The sequence below is a fragment of the Trichechus manatus genome, unplaced genomic scaffold (genome assembly GCF_000243295.1).
Source record: "Trichechus manatus latirostris isolate Lorelei unplaced genomic scaffold, TriManLat1.0 scaffold00068, whole genome shotgun sequence".
Classification (NCBI taxonomy): domain Eukaryota; kingdom Metazoa; phylum Chordata; class Mammalia; order Sirenia; family Trichechidae; genus Trichechus; species Trichechus manatus.
This window is the reverse complement of record NW_004444004.1, coordinates 3,168,818-3,186,880: the sequence shown is the minus strand read 5'-3', so window position 1 is coordinate 3,186,880 and position 18,063 is coordinate 3,168,818. Positions and strand designations below refer to the sequence as shown.

Here is an 18,063-nt window from a genome sequence, read left to right as displayed (position 1 = left end):
TTTTTGGTGAAAATACACATAGCCAAAGATACACCGTTTCACAAGTTTTTACATACACAGTTCAGTGACATTGACTACGCTCTTCCAATTGTGCTGTTATTCTCACTTAAGATGAAGGCTTACAGAACAAAATAGTTTCTCATTTAACAGACGAAATCCTTTTGAGAAGGCAAGTTTCTTCCTCATTTGCTGTTTAAATTACCCTTAAATAATGTGTGACTTGAAAATGTGATTTCTTAAAGCAGCACTTATATATTTAATTGTTGATTTTCAAATTGATATTTGTTACATTTTCATAAGCTATGTCAAGGGCAGATGAAGTTAATTTGTCACTACTATGTGTTTCAACTTGGCAAATGCATGGATCCTTGCTTGGTTTAGTTTATTTTCTGAAACTTTTGAAAAAAATGTTTTGACATTAACCAAGTTCAGTATATTAGTTTTTCTCTTTCATTCTCAAATTGGTGTTGGGTTACATGCTTCTGGGGAAATAATTTCTTTTTTTTTAATTCAGACCTTAATCAATATGTAGTATTTGTTTACTTTGTATATTAGAGCTTCATGTATCACTAATGCTTTTTGTCTTTAACCTAATTGTCTCAGAGTATTTGAAGTAACTGGAATGAAATACTTGATCATTAAATTTTACCTAAAAATGAAATTGTACCTCATTTCTACTTAAACTTCTAAGATTTACTAGATATCTAATGGTTTTTTGTTTTTGTTTTTGTTTTCCCTTTTGTAAAAATGCCTTAGGATGTAGGACAGAGATGAGTGCTCAGAATTGTTACCAGGATGTCTTCATACACAAAGTTTGTCACTCTCACCTATTGCAATTATACCAGTATGACCAGGGTCAAAGAAATATACATGAAAGCATAGTCCGTAAAATCAGATAGTCCTGGGTACAAATCCCTGCTTAGCTGTGTTACCTTGGGCAGGCTATTTACTTTTTTTTTTCATTGTTTTTAAATGAAGTGAAATTATACAGCATAAAATTCATCCTTTGAAAGTGTACATTTCAGTGGCATTTAGTACATTCACAGTGTTGTGCAACCACCACCTATATCAAGTTCCAAGACCTTTTCTTTACTCTAAAAGAAACCCCACACCCATTAAGCAGTCACTCCTCAATATCCCCTTCCCCCAGCTTCTGGCAACCACCAGTCTGCTTTTTGTGTCTATGCATTTGCCTATTCTGGATCTTTCATATAATGGAATCATGCAATATGTGACCTTTTGTGTCTGACTTCTTTAACTTAGCATAATATTTTCAAGGTTCATCCATATTGTAGCATGTATCAGTATTTCATTCATTTTTATGGCTGAATAATATTCCATTGTATGGGTATACCACATTTTGTTTCTCTCTTAATCCGTTGATGGACATTTGGGTTGTTTCTACCTTTTGGCTTTTATGGATAGTGCTGCTGTGAGCAGTCGTATATAAAAATTTGTTTACCTTTTTTCAGTTCTCTTGAACATATACCTAGGAGTAGAATTGCTGGTCATATGCTAATTCTATGTCTAGCTTTTTGAGAAATCACTGGGCAAGTTATTTAATCTCTCCGAGTCTGTTATATCTTCTGTACAATGAGGGTACTACCTCAGAGTGGTTTTGTGAGGGATTAAATGAAATAATGTATCTAAAAGACTCAGCACAGTGCCTCAATAAATGGCTGTTAATATGATTCGCAAGGGGCCTTGGTGGCGCAATGGTTAAAGCACTTGACTGCTAACCAAAAGGTCGGCAGTTCGAACCCGCCAGCCACTCTGTGGGGGAAAGATGTGGCAGTCTGCTCCTGTAAAGATCACAGCCTACGAAACCCAATGGGGCAGTTCTGCTCTGTCCTGTAGGGTCACTATGAGTTGGAATTGACTCAGTGGCACACAATGGTAACATACTGTGATTCCCATATGGAATAGTAAACTTCAATGGGAGCAAATAACTTCCATAACTAAAGATGATACCCCACCTTTTTCTGACTGACATACAAACTGATCTCAAGGAGTTTATGTCCTACTAATGGTGGGACAGAAGTATCACTCTTCATACATGGAAGGGCAGCATACTTGTATAAAAGACATCAGTGAAAAAGCACATAGCACAAATTGTGTAACCTTCATGCTTTTATAACATCATATTTTCCCTCTGTGCAGCAGGCAGTTTTTCCAGTTTCATATTTTCTATTGAGCAACTAACATGTTCAAATTTATTTTAATACCAGTGATTTTAAGAGTATACTATTTCCTAGAATGTTGGCTTGGACAAGTTCGTTTGTTTTAAGATAACGAAGGTTGCTTGCCTTCAGGCTACTGTACTGGCATACGTTTTTACTTTATAGTTTCAGAGCAATTTCATGTACGTTCTTATTTCCTGCAACAAATTTGCTGAACAAATAACACATGCAGGTACAGGCAGTCCCTGGGTTATGAACAAGATCTTTTCGTAAGTGTGTCTTTAAGTCAGATTTGTAGGTAAATTGGAACAGGTGCATCCAGTTCTTATACAGCCCCCACCACCATCTCCACTCTGGACTAAATGTTCTCTTTAGTCTCTTCTCACCTGCGTGTTCTTTACACCTGCTGTGGTGCATCAGAAATTGTCTGTCTGCCTGCTGCTAGTGCCTTTCCCGACTTCTCCACGGTGCTTCTTTACCATGTCCACTCCCTCACCCCTACCCTTCTCAGACTATAGGGATTTATCCTGTCTTTGACATTTATCCCAACTGCGTACTTGATTCTAGAAGTTTTACATTTCTGATAGTATCCTTCCTCTGCAGCGTCCACTCCTTAGCTACAAAAGATAAACAGGTTGGTAATGCTAATTGGAAAGGATAGAAATCAAGTCAGACTTGAAACAAAACAACAACCCATTTCTTGCTGTGTGTGTGTGCGTGTTTGTACTGGGCACTATGAGGATTAAGTAGAAGGAATTTCCCTAGTGAAATGGGAAATATGTATAAAAGATTAAATGTATATAACGACATGAGTAACTAAAAAAACACAATACAGTTTAAATCCAATTAGGTTATTATCCCTTCTAAAGCTGTCTTCTACTTCTTTATGTATCCTCAGCCCTAAGTCTGACAGTTTCTGTATTAAGGGTGGGGTGGTACTTACCCCTTAGCAGCATTTATGAATTGGAAGACATTTTTTTTGTCTAATAATAATATCCCTGAGAATTTATATATTGAAGTAAGTATTTTCTTTCTAATTAATTACCTTTTGGTACTCCTTTATATTACCATTGGAGCCCTGGTGGCACAGTGGTTAAGAGCTCAGCTGCTAACCAAAAGGTTGGCAGTTCAAATCCACCAGCTGCTCCATGGAAACCCTATGGGGGCAGTTCTACCCTGTCCTGTAGGATTGCTATGAGTCAGAATCGACTCAATGGCAATGGGCTTGGGCTTATATTACCATTAAGGCATTTTATTATTTTTAAAATGTATGTGTGCAAGGTGTCACCTATGTCGTTCCTTTAAGGTTTATAATGTGGTATTACAAAATATTTGTTATAAGAGGTATTGGGTTTTCAAACACTTCGAGGGACAGAGTAGTAAAGGCAGGAGTCTGGGGACCATGGGTTCAGGGGGGCATCTAGGTCAATTGGCATAACAAATTTTATTAAGAAAATGTTCTGCATCCCACTTTCATGAGTGGCGTATAGCGTCTTAAAAGCTGGCAAGCGGCCATCTAAGATGCATCAATTGGTCCCAACCCACTTGGAGCAAAGGAGAATGAAGAACACCAAAGACTAAAAGAAAATATTAGCCCCGGAGACAGAAAGGGCCACATAAACCAGAGACTCCATCAGTCTGAGACCGGAAGAACTAGATGGTGCCTGGCTACCACCAATGATGATCCTGACAGGGAACACAACAGAGAGTCCCTGATGGAGCAGGAGAAAAGTGGGATGCAGAACTCAAATTCTAGTAAAAAGACCAGACTTAATGGTCTGACTGAGGCTGGATGAACCCCAGAAAGCATGGCCCCCAGACTCTCTGTCAACCCAGAACTAAAATAATTCCAGAGGTCAACTCTTCAGACAAAGATTGGACTGGACTGTGGGACATAAAATAATACTCAAGAAGAGTGTGCTTCTTAGTTCAAGTAGATACATGAGACTAAGTGGGCAGCTCCTTTCCGGAGGTGAGATGAGAAGGCAGAAAGGGACAGGAGCTGGTTGAATGGACGCGGGAAATCCGGGGTGGCAAGGAGGAGCGTGCTGTCACATTATAGGGAGAACAACTAGGGTCACATAACAATGTGTGTATAAATTTTTGCGTGAGAAACTAACTTGAGCTGTAAACTTTCACTTAAAGCACAATTAAAAAAAAGAAATAAAGAGTTATTGAGTTTAATAGGGTTGAGAACTATTGGTCTATACTCTATAAGTAACACCTATAAGTTGGTGTTCAGATGTTTGGAAATGATGGTAATAATAATCAAGTATCAGAATGAGTGATAGATATTTCAAGTGATGTAGGAAATTAGAAAAAGGAAAGATTCTTGTGGACTTCAAATAGTTAGGAAATGTCCCACTGAGGAAAGGTTTGTTACAGGGAATCTTGTATATTGAGGCCCGGGCACTGTTATTGGCACTTGACATACCTTATCTTGAAGAAACTAATGACCAGACTTGTCAGTGAGACTAGTATGGTAAATCATAGAACTTTGAGTTGGAAGAGCCCTAGGAAATCATTTGGGCCAGAAATTCTTAACTCAGGGTTGATGTCACCCTTTGGGGTTTGTGGATGGACTTCAGGGTACTCATGAATCCCCTGAAATTATATATACAATTTTGCATATTTTTGAAGGGAATTGGGTTCTTAGTTCTCATTGGATTCTGAAAGGGGTCTATCATCTCTATCATCTCTAAACAGTTAAGGGCCACTGATCTAATCCCAGGCTCAGGCAGGTGGTTTGCTCAAGGTCATACAACCAATTAGTGACAGAGATGGGCACTAAAAGTCAGGTCTTTTAACTTCTAGTTTCTTGCTCCTTTCACCATACTCAGCTGAAGGACATGAACAAAGACATAGGCATGTTTAAACTACCATTTTGTAGCAAATGTTATAAAAACAACTAGTCTGAGGTTAGATGCGTAAGGTGGCATCAATTGAATTAAGTCTGTAAGTCTATTTACACAAGAGCTGTAGAAGGATGGGTTTCAGTTCTTTTCAGTGTGAACTAATATTTTAATTTTTATGGTTGAAATACACTGCCACTCACCAAAAGAGTGCCAGAGCCCTGCTTTCTCAGCTGAAGGCAAACTCCATTAGAGATATTATTATCCTTGAGGCTGTTTCTGCAGTTCCCTTTCCAGTTGGCACTGTTTTTCTGACCTTCAGTGAACCCACCCCCCCAATTTTGTGCCTAATCAGATCAAAATTACTTTGCCTGATTTGTCAGATCTTATACTCCCGTAGCCTCTTTAGCCAACGTGCACCCTATGCCCCAGTCAGGCTAGTGTCCTCTTTATTGAGACTTCATACTCTCCCAAAGTTCTTTCATTCCTACCTCTGTATCTCTTTTCACATGGTTCCTCTGTCTCCTGGAATGTCTTCTGTTCATCCTTCTTCATTTCCAGATGCACAACATAAGGTCCAATTTAAGTCTTATCTTCTATCAAAGCCTCTCCTAGTTACTCTTGACCAGTTTGCTCTTCCTCTGAACTCCTGTTATGGAGCCCTGGTGGCATAGTGGTTAAGAGCTACTGCTGCTAACCAAAGGTCATCAGTTCAAATCAACCAGTTGCTCCTATGGGGGCAGTTCTACTCTGTCCTATAGGGTCGCTATGGGTCAGAATCAACTTGATGGCAACAGCTTATGTACTCAGTGATTTTCACTGGAAATGCTTCAGTGGTCACCTGGGGAATGTGGTTGAAGGAAGTCTGGGATGGGACTCTGGACAGCACCCAATCCCTGTTTCAGCCAGAGTAGCTCCACTTTAGTTTTTTTTATTGGCAATCTGCATGATTTTTTATATGAAGAAATAGTTAATCTGCAAAATGAAAGTTTGAAAAACCGTGGCTCTATCTTGTGCGCTAGTTACTTTGTAAGTGTTTACTCCTAATGGGCAAGGGCCATGACTTAGCACTACTTCAGACTTCTACTATACTCCCCAGGCAACTGGTACAATTTTGAGCACAAAGTGGACACTTAGGAAATGATTTTAGTGATTGCATTGTTCCAATTCTGAGGGTAGGAGGCAGTGAACAACATTACATCAGAAATTTACCTTAATGAAGAATGCAGAATAGTATTTCTAGTTGGTCTTTGAGAAATAAACATAAATTGGTGGGGGTTTCTTCCCATTTGGATACAAAATCTAATCTAATTTAAAGCTGTTTGGTTTTCATACACATATTTAAGAGAAATGATCAGTGTTTGGCCAAACTTAAATATCATATTCATTCACTCACCTAATCATTAAAGTAGTGTTACTCAGCTGACTTACAGAATGATGTGCAGAGTACCGTACACCTAAAAATCCAGAAAGAAAAATTTAGAAGTTGGTGCACTAAAACACCTTTATGGCAATAACAGTTAAAAATGGAAAATGCCAGTCTTTCAGACCAGTTATTTCAACTTTCTGTACCAAATCAATTATATAAACTAATAAGGACCTGAATATTGAAATCAATGGTGCTATCAGCTTGTTAACACTCTCTTGTTTTGTTTTGTTTTTTTCCCTGCCCTCTGCCTGGTTCATTGTCTTCACCTACAGGTGTACTTTATTGTCGGCTTCCAAAGATTACTAACATTTATATATATCCTTAAAATTGACCTGCCTTGGCTATACTGCTACTCTTACTACTGCTGCTTCCATTATTGCCTTCTTCAGCGAAATAAGGCTTTCAGGAGCCAAAGAATAACAAGAAATAAACACCATTTTTAGAAGCCTTTCCACTATGAAACTTAAGCTAAATGTGCTCACCATTATTTTGCTGCCTATCTACTTGTTAATAACAGTGTACAGTGCCCTTATATTTATTCCATGGTATTTTCTTACCAATGCCAAGAAGAAAAACGCCATGGCAAAGAGAATAAAAGCTAAGCCCACTTCAGACAAACCTGGAAGTCCATATCGTTCTGTCACGCACTTCGACTCGCTAGCTGTCATAGACATCCCTGGAGCAGACACCTTGGATAAATTATTTGATTATGCTGTATCCAAGTTTGGGAAGAAGGACAGCCTTGGGACCAGGGAAATCCTAAATGAAGAAAATGAAATGCAGCCAAATGGAAAGGTTTTTAAGAAGGTAAAGCCTTTTTTTTTCCTTTCGTGTGTGTGTGTGTGTGTGTGTGTGTGTGTTTTTCAAGAGAAGGGTGGTGCATTTTGCTTTATCATAAATTGAGTACATTTTAAATATGCTGGCATTCTATTACAGTGCTATGTAATTAATTCTCAGAAGATGCTTATAGCTTCTGTATGTTCACTTAAGGACATTTTTAGAGTTCTGTACTTTGAATGGTATTTTAATTGTTTGTTTGAATAAATGTACTAATATTAGAGGATATCTCACTTTAACAGTTAATTCTTGGGAATTATAAATGGATGAGCTATCTCGAAGTGAACTGCAGAGTGAATAACTTTGGTAGTGGACTCACTGCATTGGGACTAAAACCAAAGAACACTATTGCCATTTTCTGTGAGACCAGGGCTGAATGGATGATCGCAGCACAGACCTGCTTTAAGTACAGCTTTCCTCGTAAGTCCTTTGTGTTTTGGGAGTGGGGGAGGGGCTCATACATACAAAAATTGTCCTGAGTTGCTCTTGCTTTCAAAGTAGGCATTAGCCATTTTTCTGCATAAATTATGTCTGTAAAACAGTATGTAATGTTGTGGTTAAAAGATATCCAATAACTCCTGGTCAAGATGGTAACTTCTAATACAGAAGCAGACTGCCACATCTTTTTCCTGTGGAGCAGCTGGTGAGTTCGAACCGCTGACTTTTTGGTTAGCAGCCGAGCACTTAACCACGGCACCACCAGGGCTCCTTAATACTAGTATGGGAATTGGCAGTTTAATGGATATAATTTAGAATTTTGTTTTCAATTGGAAATGAGTTATACCTCAAAGATTTTGATTTGGGAGTATTTCTTGGGAGGTGATATACAAAATAATGATTAAAACATTAAAAAAATATTGCTTAGGATAATTCTAGTTCATTGCTTCACTTTGAGGCCTCTTATTTGGCTTAATTCCATTTTACATGTGAAATAAGCATGTGACTGCTTGAGCTGGCATTTAGATATGGTAGAGAGAAAGTAAAATTTGGTATATTTCTGATTCCTAAGCACTCATTTTATAATTATGCAAGAAATAATTTATAAAAAATTAAGACTCCAGAACAGTGCCTCTCACATACTAAGCACTCACTTATTTGTTGAATGAAATAGTGCAGTATAGGTTTAGTGTAGGAATCAAGAGTTTACATTGCAGATGAGTAGCTGGAGTTTTTTAATTATAGAAAATTTCAAACAAACATAAATAGACAATATGAAAGTGAGTCTCATCATTCAACTTCAACAATCAACAGCTTATGAAAAGTGACTGTTCTTAACCATGTTGTTGTTTCTGGTTACCATCCTAGAGTGAGTTTGCAAGTCTGTTCTAAGTTTAGCAGATGTCCTTTGGTTCTAAGTGGTCTTGGTTTTAGTTTTTATCTTTGGTGGCTTCTAAGGAGATCTCCTTGGCCTCTCTAGTTCAGGCATGGAAGTCCCCAATCAGATTGAACAATGGACCCACTAAAAATCTTCTTGGCAAATATTATATGATCAATATTATATTAATATATCTAGTGGCAAGAGTATAGAGGCCCAAGTTTATTAGTGGCTACAAGGGGTGGGTGTAGGGAGGGGGAAACAGGGACTTGTTGCTTAGGGACACTGAGCTTCTGTTAAAGGTGATGGAGAAATTTAGAAATGGATAGTAGAGATGGTTGAACAATGTGATGAATGCAATTAATGTCACTGAATCATACATCTAAAAATATTGAAATGGCAAATGTTTTGTTTTCTATATATATATATTTACCACAATTTTTTTTTAAAAAAAAAGCTTCTTGGAAGGAGTGAGAACATGATTCACAGCTTGTCTTCTTGAAATCCTCAAAATTTGAGGATTTTCAAGGACTTATCCATTCTTTGGGGCTATAACCAATGAAAGTAGGTGCCACAATTGCTAGCTTTGACTCAAGAGTTCAGCTAGAACCTATTGACCTTGAGAATCTTAATTGGCTGACATCTGACTAGTTAACATTTCCACTATTTCTGGTTTCTCCAGGTTTAGACAGTTAGAATCCTGAGAATTTTTAAGGAAAAATTTGGGCTAACAGAGAGTTTGAGGCAAGTTTGAAGGGAAATGGCAAAGACAGTGAAATAAAATTAAATTATAAAATTTCTGTGTGAGTGTACCTATCATTAAAAGCTGTATTAAATAATATGTCATCCTAATAAATATCATTTACTTTTGTGTTTCTTTTTTCTTATGTAGTTGTGACTTTATATGCCACACTTGGCAAAGATGCAGTAGTTCATGGGCTAAATGAATCTGAGGCTTCCTATCTGATTACTAGTGTTGAACTTCTAGAAAGCAAACTTAAGGTAAATATGAAATGTACTTCTCTTAATTCATGGTAGTGTTATCTGGCAGGAAAGAAAAATGTTGAATAATTTAGTTTTTATTATAGGCCCAAATTTAATAGCTGGCTTTTCATTCTGCCAACAGACTGCATTGTTAGATATCAACTGTGTTAAACATATCATTTATGTGGACAATAAGACTGTCAATAAAGCAGAATACCCTGAAGGATTTGAGATTCACAGCATGCGATCAGTAGAAGAGTTGGGATCTAAGCCAGAAAACGGTAAGTAAAGCAGTTAAAACAAGTTTATTAATTTATTCAAAGTTTATTATTTTGGTAGGATAGAAAGTGGCCCAAGTGAACACTCTAAGTGTTTTGATTAAAAAAAAGTTTAAAATGTTTATAAAACTATTAAGACTGTGTATGATGACCTCTTTCCCCTTCTTTCTCTGCAATAAGGTAACCACTGTTTAAATTTTACTAAGTAGGTGAGATGTACTTAGTGGTTCAGACTTGATGGTAGTTGCTGCCAAACTTCTCTTTTAAAATAACCTACTGTATCCATCCATTTTGAGCCTCATGTAGGGAAAAGATCTCAGGCCTTTTATTCAGTCAACTTTTTTTTTTAATGCTAATGATCTTAATGATGTTTCAGAGGATGAAAAGCTGGTTACCAAGATTCATGTTTGGATTTATTCTACCACTGACTTGGTAAAAGGTATTTCATTTGATACAAGTAAAAGCACCTTGCAGCAAAGTTGATGATCATCAGGACAGAGGGTTGAGGAAATAATACTCCATTTGAATAGTTCCCTTCTCATGTTAATGTGAGGGTCACAATATTCTACTAGATGAGGAAAGGATTCATCTTGGCAGGAGAACATAGTAGTTGAAACTCTGCTCGGCTTCTGAATATTTTACCATTAGAGACTGAACATCTGTTTACAATAACAGGTATAGATATAGCTCTGAACTGGGTGTCAAGAATGGAAAAAAAGTCTGAGATTTTACCCTGCTTCCAAGCTAACAAGTGAGCCTGCCACAGTTTCAGTGAGACACAAGACTCCTGGATCAGAGATAAAGGACAATTTTTTACTCAAAGCAATAGCAATAGCCAGAGCATCAGCATTTGTGTTGACTCCCTGCACCCCAGTTTCTACAGGTCCTTGTGAAGAGGGCCAGATGACACTTGTGCACACAGTGGGTTCTGTAACAGGAGAGGGGATCTGAATCTCTTACGATGGGCAGTAAGCATGCCTACCCTTTGCTCTGGAGGGAGACTCTCTTTTTTCCAAAGCTGTTTACTGTGCAAACATCCTTGAAAAGATAGTCCAGAACAAAGGGCAGTCAGTGCCTCTGCTTGCAGAATGTGCAGAAATGCAAGAGACCCATGGAGAATTGTCTCCTAATATCATATTGACCCTACACGATTGGGGAAAACTTGACTGGGAGGTCCTGTTTGGCAGGGATCTGTTGCTAATTCTGATGACTGACCAAAGGGTGTTGGCAGAAAACTAAGAGGGTAGCAGCCCTCATGATTTTGTGTGAGCAATAACATGGTAAACCATGTAGTCCACCTAGTTCCACTCATCTCTACAGTAGAGAAAATACATATATGTGTGGTACTTTACTTGAGTAGACAATTATTATCATGACACTTTTTTATGTATTTATCCAAAAATGAGCAGAAGCCAAATGTCATATTGTAAGTTTAGACTGGGAAGAGCTTAACATACCTACTGTAACTGCTTTGGTTGGTCCTCAGAGAAGGAATGCGATCCCTATTTGCCTGGTTTATAAATTATGACAGTGGACATCTTTGGTTATTTCATTGGTAAATAGTGCTGTTTAAAATATTTATTTTAACTGTTTTATATATATAAATGTAATTTGTAAACTGACTTTTTTTTACTCAATAATCTTGTTGAGGTCTTATTTCATTCTGATAATACATCTGTGGATTTTTAGCCATTTTGGTGTATCCTGGGAAGGAGAGGCATTTGCTAGGTTAGCGTAATACACTCTCTCAAAAGTGGAAGCTTTGGTGTGCTGTTTAAAACTTAGCATCTTAGAATTTGAAAGTTGAAGCCATCTTAGAGAGCTAGTCCAGTGGTTTTCAATCAGGAGTGGTGTACATGAGTCATCTGTGGAATCTTTTATCCATCCTCAGACATACTGAATCAGAATTTTCAGAAACGGGGTCCAGGAATGGTATTTTATTTAAGCTCTGCAGGTGATTCTGATGCCCACCATTGGTTAAGAACCACAATCTAGTTCAACCATCTCATTTCTGAGATGAGGAAACTGAGGCCTGAGGAGCTTACACACAACACAGTATCCTCCTGATTCTCCAAAGTCCGAGAGATTTTCCACAGACTGCTGTATGTATAATACTGTGGAGAGACGTGAGCAGACAGAGTAGGCTAAACATCCAGAAAATGGGCCAAATTTAGTTTGAAATCCTCATTGCCATTAACCAGAATTTGATAACCATTTTTGTTTTGATTATCAAGAGAGAGTATTTGTTTTAAATAGTTTATCATTATGCAAAAATCTAAATATATTGTCTTTCTTTAGTAATTTAACTTTTAAACTAAAGAAAATGTGCTTTTTCATTCATTTAGCAAGCATCCCTCCAAACAGACCAACTCCTTCAGACATGGCTATTGTAATGTATACTAGTGGTTCTACTGGCCGACCCAAGGGAGTGATGATGCATCATAGCAATTTGATCGCTGGAATGACAGGCCAATGCGAAAGAATACCTGGACTGGGGTAAGAGAATTTTTCAGCTTTCTAAGAAGTCTGTAATCAGAGCTTATGTTTGTCATTCTCTAAACTCAGTGTACATTAAAATGTAAAAGTTATTGATGTATTTAATTTAAAATGCCTTTTAAAGAATGATTAAAATGTTTCTGTTAATGTCTGCCTTGAGCACTGTGCTCTCTTAAGAACTGTCTATATGGGATCAGATTGACAACAGCAACACAAAAAATTAGATTGGAAACTTAGGGGGCAGTGAGTTTATATTAATTGGGGAGGGACAACTCAGAAAAGGAGGGTGAGAATGGTCGCACAACTTGAAGAATATAATCTATGTCACTGAAGTGTACATGTAGAAATTGTTGAATTAGTATATGTTCTGCTGTGTATATTCTCAACAACAACAAAAAATAAAATAAATTTTAAAATATGTTTCTCTTTTGTTTTAGACCAAAGGATACATATATTGGCTACTTGCCTTTGGCCCATGTGCTAGAATTGACAGCAGAGATATCTTGCTTTACCTATGGCTGTAGGATTGGATATTCTTCTCCACTTACACTCTCAGACCAGGTGATAAACTTTTCACTACATTGACATGATCATATTAAGTTACTTTGTTTGGCTGAGAACATATTACTAAAACTCATTAGATATTTTGATCTGGCTAAAACTTTCTCCTTGACTTCAAAAATAGCTTCCATGGGTGCTACGTAGTTGTCATAAGTAACTTTGTGGATTTGTTAGCATTCCTTTATCTATGTATTTAAAAATTATTTTGAAACTAGTAATTATCTTCATCTTATTTTTGTCTATAAGATTTTTACTCCGGAGAATTAAGATAGAGAATAAATACATTGAACTTTTTTTATATATTACTCATGAACATTGGGTGGGTTTTAATTTTTTTTTTGGAAGGAGATATTGGAGGTAGGGTTTTGTCCTAGTTTTTCTCTGAGTTTTCTCTAGAACTGCTGTCCAGTATAGTGGCCACTAACCACATATTTAATTTAAATTAATTAAAATGAAATAAAATTAAAAAATTGGTTTCTCAGTCACTCTAACCACATTTAAAGTTCTCAGTAGACACATGACTGGTGGCTTCAATATTGGGCAGCAAAAATAGAGAACATTTCCATCATTGCAAAAAGTTCCATTGGACAGTGCTGCAGCATCTCCAAAGGCATTTCTCAGCTTACTACACAAAGTCTGGGTTCTCCCTTCTTCTCTCTGTCGTTCAGACCAGGAAGCCCAACAATTGGTAGGCTACCCCATGTATTTTAAGCCCATTTGAAATCACACATCTAATACATATTTTCCAAATTCTGTTTTATTTATTCTTTGGAATAGTGGCTCCAGAAAAGTCTGAACCAGGAATAAAAACCACAAAAACCAAACCTGTTGCTATAGACTCGATTCTGACTCATAGCGACCGTATAGGACAGAGTAGAAGTGCCCCATAGGGTCTCCAAGGAGCGGCTAGTGGATTCGAACTGCCAGCCTTTTGGTTAGCAGCTGAGCTCCTAACCATTGTGCCACCAGGTCTCCAAACCAGGCATGGGGGAGGGGGAAGAGCTACTAAGGGAGCTGTGAGATTCAGGATGCTGAAAAATAAGCTGAGTGTAGGTAGGAATGACCTGATGATATGTGTGGTTTCTGCCACTCCCATCACCAGCTGTTATTTTTGCAGAACCCAAGTCAGTACTGCCTTTTGTATGGAAGTCTTGATGGAGCGTGCAGTTGGCAACAAAATGTATCCTTGTGCTCAAAAACTGTAATTTTTCTTGATGTGTGTGTAGAGAAACCATTTTAGGTAGAGATTAATTAGGTTGTGTAGTATTAAGACAAAAAAAAGTTGAGTATATTTTTGTGGGTTTATTTGAGATTCCAACCACCTTTTTAACTTAAAGTGCACAAATCTTAAGCGTGCTGCTGGATAAATTTAATATATGCACCCATATACACATACATCCATGTACCTCTGATCGTCACCACCTAGATCAAGGAAAAAGAATAGGGGAGGCAAGGCCAAGATGGTGGAGTAGTCAGACGCTTCTGGTGGTCCCTCTTAGACCTGAAAAAACAAGCGAATCAACTATATATGACAATCTAGGAGCCCTGAACATCAAAGGCAAAGTTGAGGAATTGGACTGAGCGACCGGGGAGGGAGAGATGGTTCAGAAGCAGCGAGGGGTTGCCAGACCTGACCCAGCAGGAACTGGCTCCCTACAGGCCAGATCAGCTGGTGTGCATGGTAGGCAAGCAGTGGCGTTCGGTACACATTTGCCACACCAGCAGACTGAGCGGCTGAGAGTCTACTCAAGCCTCCAAAACCAGTGAACAGTGGCACTCAATCGGCAAAAGATAAGTACACGCATCTAACCTACTGCATGGTGAAAAAATACCTTATTTGGGAAGAAACTCTCTGCCATTTACCTGCTCCCTCCTCGCTCTGCACTGGGTCCCAGGCTGGCTTCAGCAACTGCCAAGTCCTCTGGGCCAGAAGTAGGGCCCTTCACGTGCCCTGAACCATTCTCCCAGCCTTGGAGAGGGAACAAATTAACAAACAGGAAAAAATAATTTGCCAGCTCCCCTAAGCCGGGAACTCAGGGCAGGCACAGCTCCTTTGCCTAGGCACAGGCATAAAGGGTCCGTGAACTTTCAATGCCTTTCACCCCTGCATAGACCTGTGTGGGCCCATTTCAACAGCATAGGCCCTCATTAGCACAGTACAACAGGGTATATACCTAAGGCCTAACTTCAACTATATCAGCTATATGGTAGAGTGGCAGCTTCGTGACATTTGACACTGCTCTGCTCATTAAGGAGGGTCCTCACCTACCCACATTAGGGGCCTGAGGACTTGTGGCTCCACCTATGCTACCTAGCCACCTGCAACAGGGGTCCAAGAATAAGTGGTGCCTCCCAGTCCTTACAACCAACAGCATTGGGTGCCCATAGTCTGGTTGCAAAACCTACCCACCTATGCACTTCAGGGAACAGAGACACACTTTCCTCCCAGACACTCAGATAATACTTGGCCCCGTGCCTTGCTCAGCACGGGACCCACTACTGCAGCCATATACCTGTGCCTACTCCAATCACCCCTGCCCATCTAGGACTGTAGGTGACAGCCAGACCCATACGCTCGGTGACCAACTACCTAGACACCTGACCTGAATTCATACAAGAAAAGTAAACAGACTCCTGGGCTCACACACTAAGTAACAGCTCCAACGACCTGGTGACAGGATGTTAGCGCTTCAGAAGTGCCAATAATCAAACTAGCTCACACGAGCAGCCTATTTGGACATATCAAAACAAAACAAGAAGCTAGGACACAGTAAGCAAACATAAATAAATACAATAACTTATTGATGGCTCCGAGACAACAGTCAGTATCAACTCACAAAAAGAGGCAGACCATGATGGCTTCAGCAAGCTCCCAGAACAAAGAGTCAAGCAATCGTCTGGAGGAAGAGAATTTCTTGGAATTTCCAGAGGTAGAATTCAAAAGATTAATATACAGAACCCTTCAAGATATCAGGAAGGAGATCATGCAAAATGCAGAACAAGCCAAGGAACACACAGATGGAGCGATAGAGGAACTTAAGAAGATTATACAAGAGCACAATGACAAATTTAACAGGCTGCAAGTATCCATAGAGAGACAGCAATCAGAAATCCAGAAGATTAACAATAAAATTTCAGAATTAGACAACTCAATAGAAAGTCATAGGAGTAGAATTCAGGCAATGGAAGTCAGAATTGGTGAGATTGAAGATAAAGCACTTGACACCAACTTATTTGAGGAAAAATCGGATAAAAGGATTTTAAAAAATGAGGAAACCTAAGAATTCTGTGGGACTCTATCAAGAGAAATAACATATGAGTGATTGGAGTACCAGAACAGAGGGGGATACCAGAAGATAAACAGAGAGAATTGTTGAAGATTTGTTGGCAGAAAGCTTCCCTTATTTCATGAAAGATGAGAAGATATCTATCCAAGTTGCTCATCAAACCCCACAAAAGGTAGATCCCAAAAGAAAGTCACCAAGACATATTATAATGAAACTTGCCAAAGCCAAAGATAAAGAGAAAATGTTAAGAGCAGCTAGGGATAAACGAAAAGTCATCTACAAAGGAGAGTCCATAAGAATAAGCTCGGACTACTCAGCAGAAACCATGAAGGCAAGAAGGCAATGGGATGACATATGTAAAGCCTTGAAGGAAAAAATTGCCAGCCAAGAATTATATATCCAGCAAAATTGTCTCTCAAATATTATGGCAAAATTAGGGCATTTCCAGATAAACAGAAGTTTAGAGAATTTGCAAAAACCAAACCAAAATTACAAGAAATACTGAAGGGAGTCCTCCAGTTAGAAAATTAGTAACATCAGATACCAACCCAAGACTAGAACACAGGACAGAGCAACCAGATATCAATCCAGATAGGGAAGTCACAAAAATAAAACTAAAATGCTGAAAATAGGGAAACAGAGATGTCAATATGTAAAACATGACAACATTAAAACAAAAAAGAGGGACAAAAAATGTAGACATAGATTTTTCATATGGAGAGAAAGTCAAGGCAATATAAAGAAATAAAAGACTAGTTTAAACTTAGAAAAATAGGGGTAAATATTAAGATAAACACAAAGAAAACTAGCAATCCTATACATCAAAATAAGAAAACAAGAAAAACGTGAAGACTCAGCAAATACAAAATCAGCAATGAAAAAGAAGAAAAGAAAATGCATAAAGAAGAATGACTCAGCACAGAAGATTAAGTGGAACAAAGAAACTGTCAACAACACACACAAAAAAGTGATCAAAATGACAGCACTAAACTCATACCTATCAATAATTACGCTGAATGTAAATGGACTGAATGGACCAATAAAGAGACAAAGAGTGGCAGAATGGATTAAAAAAACACGATCCATCTATATGCTGCCTACAAAAGACACACTTTAGACTTAAAGACACAAACTAAAACTCAAAGGATGGAAAAAATATATCAAGCAAACAACACTCAAAAAAGAGCAAGAGTGGCAATATTAATCTCTGACAAAATAATCTTTAAAGTAAAATCCACCACAGAGGATAAGAAGGGACACTATATAATGATTAAAGGGTCAATACACCAGGAGGACATAACTATAATGAATATTTACGCACCCAACGACAGGGGTCCAAAATACATGAAACAAACTCTAAGAGCACTGGAAAAGAGATAGACAGCTCCACAGTAATAGGAGGAGACTTCATCACACCACTTTTAGTGAAGGACAGAACATCCAGAAAGAAGCTCAGTGAAGACACGGAAGATCTAAATGCCACAGTCAACCAACTTGATCTCATAGGCATCTACAAAACACTCCACCCAATGGGAGCCAAGTATACTTTCTTTTCTAACGCACAGGGAACATTCTCCAGAGTATACCACATATTAGGCCACAAAGCAAGCCTTAGCAGAATCCAAAGCATTGAAATATTACAAAGCATCTTTTTCTGGCCATAAAACCATAAAGGTAGAAATCAATAACAGAAAAAGCAAGGAAAAAAAAAATCAAACACATGGAAACTGAACAACACCTTGCTCAAAAACTACTAAGTTATAGAAGAAATTAAGGATGGAATAAAGAAATTGACAGAATCAAATGAGAATGAAAACACATCCTACCAGAACCTTTGGGACACA

General features: G+C 38.2%; 1 protein-coding gene across 6 annotated transcripts in view; it reads left to right on the top strand.

Moving 5' to 3' along the window:
- The window catches only part of ACSL4 (acyl-CoA synthetase long chain family member 4), a 102,616-nt gene that overhangs the window by 50,505 nt on the left and 34,048 nt on the right, over positions 1-18,063 (top strand). For 2 of the 6 annotated variants that reach the window (XM_023734463.1, XM_023734465.1), the window contains 6 exons: positions 7,032-7,268; positions 7,541-7,718; positions 9,506-9,615; positions 9,740-9,878; positions 12,221-12,371; positions 12,809-12,932. In XM_023734463.1, coding sequence (XP_023590231.1) covers positions 7,041-7,268; positions 7,541-7,718; positions 9,506-9,615; positions 9,740-9,878; positions 12,221-12,371; positions 12,809-12,932 — 930 coding nt within the window. In that variant the 5' untranslated portion in view covers positions 7,032-7,040. Of the gene's footprint in view, positions 1-6,733; positions 7,269-7,540; positions 7,719-9,505; positions 9,616-9,739; positions 9,879-12,220; positions 12,372-12,808; positions 12,933-18,063 lie in introns of those variants that run through there. The other 4 variants (XM_023734462.1, XM_023734464.1, XM_023734461.1 and 1 more) reach the window with 2 other exon arrangements.